The 7,873-nt window shown below is 47.0% G+C and overlaps 1 protein-coding gene across 1 annotated transcript in view; it reads left to right on the top strand.

Moving 5' to 3' along the window:
* The window catches only part of ANTXR1 (ANTXR cell adhesion molecule 1), a 194,154-nt gene extending 186,606 nt beyond the window's left edge, over positions 1-7,548 (top strand). The window contains exon 18 of the mRNA XM_065399001.1: positions 7,276-7,548. Coding sequence (XP_065255073.1) covers positions 7,276-7,548 — 273 coding nt within the window. The remainder of the gene's footprint in view (positions 1-7,275) is intronic.
* Positions 7,549-7,873: the final 325 nt, after the last annotated feature.

Genomic DNA, 7,873 nt, shown 5'->3' on the forward strand with positions numbered 1-7,873 from the left:
ACTCCTGTATCAAACCCCTAACCTATGTCTGAGCTATTGAAGTCCTCAAATCATGGTTTAAAGACTTCAAGGTGCAGAGAATCCTCCAGCAAGTGACCCGTGCCCCACGCTGCAGAGGAAGGCAAAAAACCCCCAGGGCCTCTGCCAATCTGCCCTGGAGGAAAATTCCTTCCCGACCTCAAATATGGCGATCAGCTAAACCCTGAGCATGTGGGCAAGACTCACCAGCCAGACACCCAGGAAAGAATTCTCTGTAGTAACTCAGATCCCACTCCATCTAACATCCCATCATCTGTCACTAGGTTGCCTCCCCCATTCAGTAAGGGTCTCACACTTTCCCTGACCTTCTTCTTGTTGCTAACATACCTGTAGAAACCCTTCTTGTTACCCTTCACATCCCTTGCTAGCTGCAATTCCAATTGTGCCTTGGCCTTTCTGATTACACTTCTGCATGCTCGAGCAATATTTTTATACTCCTCTCTAATCATCTGTCCAAATTTCCACTTCTTGTAAGCTTCCTTTTTGAGTTTAAGGTCACCAAAGATTTCACTGTTAAGCCAAACTGGTCGTCTGCCATATTTGCTATTCTTTTTGCACATCGGGATGGTTTGTTCCCTGCACCCTCAATAAGGCTTCTTTAAATACAGCCAGCTCTCCTGGACTCCTTGCCCCCTCATATTAGACTCCCAGGGGATCCTGTCCATCAGTTCCCTAAGGGAGTCTAAGTCTTCTTTTCTGAAGTCTAGGGTCCGTAATTTGGTACTCTCCTTTCTTCCTTTTTTCAGGATCCTGAACTCAACCATCTCATGGTCACTGCTGCCTAGATTGCCACCCACTTCTACTTCCCCTACCAATTCTTCCCTGTTTGTAAGCAGCAGGTCAAGAGGAGCACGGCCCCTAGTCGGTTCCTCCGGCACTTGTACCAGGAAGTTGTCCCCAACATGCTCCAAAAACTTCCTGGTTTGTCTGTGCACTGCTGTATTGCTCTCCCAGCAGATGTCAGGGTGATTGAAGTCCCCCATTAGAACCAGGGACTGTGATCTGGAGACTTCAGTTAGTTGTCCGAAGAAAGCCTCGTCTACCTCATCCTTCTGATATAGCAGACGCCTATCACGACATCACCCTTGTTGCTCTTGCCTCTAAACTTAACCCAAAGACTCTCAACAGGCTTTTCTCCAGTTTCAAACTGGAGCTCTGAGCAATCATACCGCTCCCATATCAGTAAGTGGCCATGAGAAAAGTCTAAGGGAGTCAACTGATACCACATTGCCTGTGAATTTGGCCTCTTAACAAGCAGTTTGGAGCAAGAGGAGCTGCTCAACTGACATAGGAGACTGAGGCAAATAAACCTGGGTGGAAGGGTTCAAAATTCAAACTTTCTGGTGAGGGGGAAAAAAAACAGGATGAAATTTGTGTGAAAACATTATTCTGTTTTTCAACTGGCTCTAATTGCAAAGGTGATCAGGGTTCAATTATCGTTTGGACTCACCCACATGGGACCCCAGGGGAAGTAGGAACCCCTCTCTGGGTCTCTGTGCAGCCTCCCCAGATCTTCAGGCCCACTGTTCCCCAGAGTAGGTGGAACCATCACTCTGCCCACCCAAGGCACCAGGTATCACAGAGGAGGAAGTAATTTCTGACTGGTATAGGCCAGTAGCCAACTTACTTCCTTCACCCCCCAGAGCTTGGAGGAATCAGGGAGGGAATCGTGCTTCTCTGAGGATTGAGTTATTCTCTGTAGTCTCTAGTGCTGAACTGGCAAAGAAACAAAATGGCTTTTAGGATCCAAGCCCGGGGTCTAGACTTGACCCCACTTGATCCAAAAGAATATCTGATGCCAGCAGTGTCCTGATCCACAGTGTGATTTGTGTTCTAGTCGGATCCACAAAACTATCACATCGCCAAACTAAGTAACTCTTTGGGCAAAATAATCACGACCCATTATTTTCTGGCCCAGTTTCCCATTTTTTTAAAATAAATACTTCAACATAAATAAAGAAAATAAACAAAGACCATGCAAGTGATAGTCTGAAGCTGCTAAAGTTACATTGCAGGAGAGATGGAACCAGCACAAGGAAAACATTCTTATGGGGGTTTTTTTCCTGAAGAAAATTGGTTAATCTTGGGTTCAGACTTTCACTCACTCAGCAGGCCTGTCCCACAGTATTTACTTAAAATTGCAGCAAAGTGCATTAAAACAATGTTAAAGATGAGCCACCAACCCGCAGAGAGAAAATAAAACCAAGGACACTATGATTTAAGACTGGGGCATGCTTGGTGTCCTCAATTCAGATGCTTCTTCTGCTTTATCATCTGGTGCCCCTTTGTTAGCTAGTGTTACAGATGCAGTGAAGATCTTTGCAAAAGAGAGTGCAATATTTCAGCGTAATGTCCCGGGTTTACTTGTATCCGGGGCAGGTCTTATAAATATCGGGCCTGATTCTTCATTACCCTAAACTGCACGCTGTCATTTATTCCTGTGCAAAGTGGGCAGTAAATGCCACCAGATCAGAAGAGCAGTGTCCCACGCCATGGTGGCAGAGATGTAAGGGTGTATCTCCGTTTCAAGCTAGAGGCATCAATTCTAGCTTGAGGAGACAGTCCCGTACTAGTGCTGATCAAGCCAGCACGCTACAAATAGAATGTATCCATGGCCGTGCGAGAGATTAGCTGCCCGGAGTATGTGTCCGGTGTCTCGGACGGGTCTAGGCTCAGGACAGCAAACTCCTCCCACCGCTTGCGCCGCTGCTGCTACGCTCTATTTTTAGCATGCTAACACTATCAGAGCTAGCGTGGGTGTATCTCCTCGAGCTGGAGTTTAAGCTTCCAGCTTGAAGTGTCGACATTCCCTAAGGCTACGTCTTCACTGTGGAGGAAGGGGCATGATTCCCAGCTCACGTAGACATACTCACGCTTGGTGTCACTGAGCTAACACACCAAAAATAATAGTGTAGCCACGGTAGCATGGGCACCATTGCTAGCCGCCCCGAATACAAAGCCCCCTGAGCCCCATGGATACGGACTCGGGATGGCTACCCCTTCCTGCCGCTGCCCGTGCTACCACGGTTACACCGCTATTTTTAGCATGCTGGCTCGATGAAAGCTAGCACAGAGTATGTGTATGCAAGCTGGGAATCACCCCCACAGCTCATAGTGTAAATGTAGCCTTAATGACAATGCATGGGGCAGGGTAGAGGGGAAACAGGGCTCCTTGTGTACTGTAATGCTGTAGGGCAAGTCTAAACAGGGTCACATTTGAGAACGGGCATGAATACAGGCCTGTTACTGGGAACTAGTTTAAAACACTCACTGTGCACTGATGGCTCACTTAGCAGACCCACCATTCAAGAAGCGCAAAGAGGCCGCCTAGTTGATTTCAGCAGGTAGCTTGGGGTTCTGCCAAAAGGGTCTGGCCAGAGCCTCGCAAGCTTCACCAGTCTCTTACCAGCAGATGGCCATTGCAGCCATGGTGTAGTTTAGAGCAGACTCGGGGTGTGCACTGACAGTCTTTCTGCAACCCAGTTTTCTTTAGATGACCTCTGTTCACACAAAACAGGCTGTCCTCAACTGTGGGCCGTGCGGAGTATTTTATAGTCTCAGAGCAGAATCCACTTTCCTCTACTGCTCGTCTAAGATTGAGACAGCTGTTTCTTAATATCCACAAACAATGATGATATCTTTGGCAGCGCACTTGCATAGAAGCTGTCTGAAGCTATTTTCACATCAGTCCCTTCCCCTCAGCCGCCACAGCCCATCAAATCCTCTCTCTCAGCCTTTCCAGCCTGCCGTCGGAGCAGGAGGAGGGAGGAAATGGAACATTTTATTTCTGATTTATTGTTGGTACATGTATATCCAGCTACCCACTAGAAGGCATCAAAATTAAAGAGACAAACCCAGCAGTTGAAATAAAGACACGCTATCTGGCAGCCTGTGCCAGTGCAACGAATCAAACAGTTACCACTGAATTAAAATCTACGGCCTGATGGCCAAAGGTGCTAAGCACCCGCTCCTCCCATTGGACCAGACTGTCCCCAGTGGCAACTTGGCACCATGGGTGGTTGTATACTCCAATCTCATCTGGTAGCATTTACCACCACTGACCCCTTGTGTAAATGACTGCAAAAGGTGCAGGGCACCAGAGCATGAGACCCAGTTGCAGATGCTCAGCACTTTGGAAAAACAGGCCATTAGTATTTTAAAAATGCAAAGCGTCTGGAGTGGAGGGACATCTGATGCAAAACTTCCATGTAGCTTGCTTGCATTTGTTTTTTGGGATTCAGTGGTGTCTAGTGTTTAGGGTGGGGGACTGAGATTCAGGACTCCTGGATTCTAATCTTGCTTTATCAGCCATGTGATATGATAGTATGGACGAGCTGCTTATAATCCCTCTTCTACAGTTTACTCGTCTGTAAAATGGGTATAATAAGACTACCCCATGGCACAGAGAGGGTTCAGAGCTCCTAATGTAGTTGCCTTAAATCCTACCACATTCCTGTGCGTTGGAACCACTCCCATCTGCCGGGGATCATTGTTCTGTTTGGCATCTTTTCACCAGCACTAACATTTACTTTGAAAAAGGAAAGAGAAAAACACAGAAAAGCAAAACACCCCTAGTCCCCCTCACCTTCCAGACCTCCCCCGTCCCAACACACACCAACACCCTAAACGGAAAACAAACTGTGGGCTCAGAAGCCCTCCAGTGTCTCTTTGTATGAGTTCATATCTGGAAGAATGAGCCTGTAATATAATAACTTGGATTCCGACAGTAGAGAATTTATTGTGGGATCTTTCACAGGTGGAAATTATTAGAAAAAGCTAAACAGCTTAGAGGGCAAAGGTTTTGTTTAAAATGCATAACAAACTGTAACTTAGCACCATTTTTATAGCAGAGCTACAGAAAGCAGTTTTTGGCTTCACATGGGCAGCAGGCTAAGGAGACATTCTACTTAACAGTTTGTCTCTTTCAGGAAGGACATGGTACAAGCAACTAGCTTTGGTAAATAATACTCCCTCTCATGTCCAGTTGGTAAATGGTTAGAAGCAGGACATGAGTGATATTTGATATAGATGCAAGATACAGATTCCAGATTTCAAGCAGGGGGTGGAGGGGGAAGGCGTTTGGCTCTGGAGTTTTGTATCAGTCAAAGGTAGGGGGGGAACACTGGTAAAATTCTGAGCCAGAATTCTAACAGCAGCAGGAAAGGGGAAGCATGAACCATTGTTGCCAGCTCTTGAGATTTTATCATGAGTCATGTGATATTTGGTGTTTTTCTTAAAGCCCCAGCTGCTGGAGTCAGGTGATTGCATGAGAATCTCAGCTTTCATTTTTCAAGAAGTTGGTTTCTAGCCCTCCTGCTTACAGATAAAAGCTTGTAAATGTAACCCAAGTGTATCCTAAAGGCTCAGAAAGCAAATATAAAAAACCCCAAATATATCCCTCTCATTATTTTGAAGCTATCTCCTGATTCTGGGGGCTGACTCGTGCCTCAGTCTGGCCATATTGTTGAATCCATGATTTGACTTCTCAGCCCATTTCTTCTCCCGGGCTTGTCTCCGTGGGATCAGTGTACTCAGACCGGGAATCACTTGTATTCTGCAGCAGGGTCAGTAGGTTCCGTTGTCACCTGTGGCAGATCTGTAGGCAGAATATATTCCAAAGACAAACTCTGAAGGGAAGAATTTTGCCTTAACTCTGCTAAAATGAGAGAGGTTGTGCAAAATCTATTACATCACACGATGGCACCGATTGTAAATTCAAATCTAATCTCAGAGGCTTGCCACCCACGGTCTGTAGCACCTGTGTGTACAGATGTGGTCGGGGGGTGGATACACTTCTAGCAAGATCTGACAGTTGAATCTGGCTGTCGCTCACAGCTGTCTTCCCTCTAGATTACACTGTAGGGGAATTCTTACTGGAGATATTGGTCCACTGTTGAAGAGTTGCACTGATTATTTCCCGTCCTTTGGGTGTGTTGGCAGAAAGCATGCCTGAACTCATAAGCAAATGTCTGGTATGAAACTGTAGCGACATCTGTGTAGTATTTTAATAGGGCTGCATCTGTTTTCATGGAGGGTAAGTGAGATCCCAGGGTGATAGTGGTCATGCACACACCTGGACAGCTAGAATGAACTACTGTTAGCCAGATGTCTACATGAGTGGACTGAGTTGATCATAAGGCTAGCTGTCCTAAGAGCCTACAGATTAGCAGATATGCCTGTTTATCTAGATATCCAGCCATAGTCATCGATATAGCCAGGGTTGGTCTTGCCAAACTCTGTGGCCATGGGGTGGGTGTTGTGGGAAGGAACAAATACAAAGCCATAATACTCCTTTGCCCTGCTGGCATTCTAACCACTGGTGCCTCAGCCCTGGCTGACATTCATGCCTAAGGCCCTACCAAATTCACGCCCATGGAAAACGAGTCACAGACCATGAAATCTGGTCTCCCCCATGAAATCTGGTCTTTTTTGTGATTTTACTCTATACTATAAGGTAAAAGTATACAAAAGTACACCCCTAGTTCTGTGCTGCTGCTGGCGGCGGCACTGCCTTCAGAGCTGGGCACCTGGCCAGCAGCTGCTGCTTTCCGGCTGCCCAGTTCTGAAGACAGTGCAGAAGGAAGGGTGGCAATTCCATCACCCTCCAATAGATTTGCAACCCCCTTTTGGGTTGGGACCCCCAGTTTGAGAGATGCTGGCTTAAGGGCTTTACATATTTATATGTTGCCACTTTTAAATACATATTCATATTTTGTTATAACACTGTGAAATTTAAGATTTAATTATCTGAAACCATGAAATTCAAGATTTTTAAAATGCTATGACCATGAAATTTATGAAAATGGACCATGAATTTAGTAGGGCCCTATTCATGTCCCTTCACAGGACCTTACATGCTATGGCCGCTGGCTACAGGCACATGCTGGCTGCAATAGAATCAGTGAGCAGTGGTTGCAAGGATGGTTCTGTGTGCACTTTCACAATACCACGCGAGCTGGAGTCACGGATGCAGGGCTGGTCCATCCATGATTAGTCAACTTGCATTTGCTACTGCATGGTTCACTCCAGATGTGAATCCTTTTGGGTTTCTCAGAGCAGCCACACAAGGATTGGGTTAAGAATCTGGCCCATAAAGGGGCCTTGACTCCAACTGTGCACCCAGAGAAATAAACGTAGACGGCTGATTTGTGAGTAGGAATACCACTGCACCCACCAACATGGCCCTCGGCTCCTACATCACCGCCACGCTCAATAACCTTTTTGTTTCTCTTTTAGGGCCGCTGTATCAATTTCACCCGAGTGAAGAATGCTGAGGCACCGCCGAAATACCCACTCAACCACGCACACCCACCCTCCTCTCCGCCCCCTGCCCCGATCTACAACCCTCCACCCCCTGCTCCGATCTATACCCCACCTCCTCCCAGTTCCCCCACTCCTCCCACCCCATCCCCATCGTCCACTCTCCCTCCACTGCCCCCGCCTCCCCAGGCCCCGGCCCCCAACCGAGCCCCTCCTCCCTCCAGGCCCCCCCCTCGCCCTTCCGTCTAGGGGCTCAGCCTTGTCCCTCTCTCTTCCAGAAGCATTCAGAGGGCTCTTTCAGCAGTACTGTAACAAACCTGTCTTGGGGGGGGGGGTTTATAGGAAGCCTTTACATTCTGAAATGGGTGACAATAGAACAAACCACTTATTAGTCTTTTTATCTGTTTATATATAATCCCATAATGCATCAGTCTCGCCAAACCAGCAAGGAGAGAAAATCCAGGGGGCTGCAAAAATGAGGCCACTGGAGAAACATAAATCACTAATGTTCACTTCAGCCCTCCCATCCTCTGTGATTTACCACAGTGATCCTGGAAGAAATTGGAAATTAGAC

Source organism: Emys orbicularis, chromosome 2, assembly GCF_028017835.1.
Source record: "Emys orbicularis isolate rEmyOrb1 chromosome 2, rEmyOrb1.hap1, whole genome shotgun sequence".
Lineage (NCBI taxonomy): Eukaryota > Metazoa > Chordata > Testudines > Emydidae > Emys > Emys orbicularis.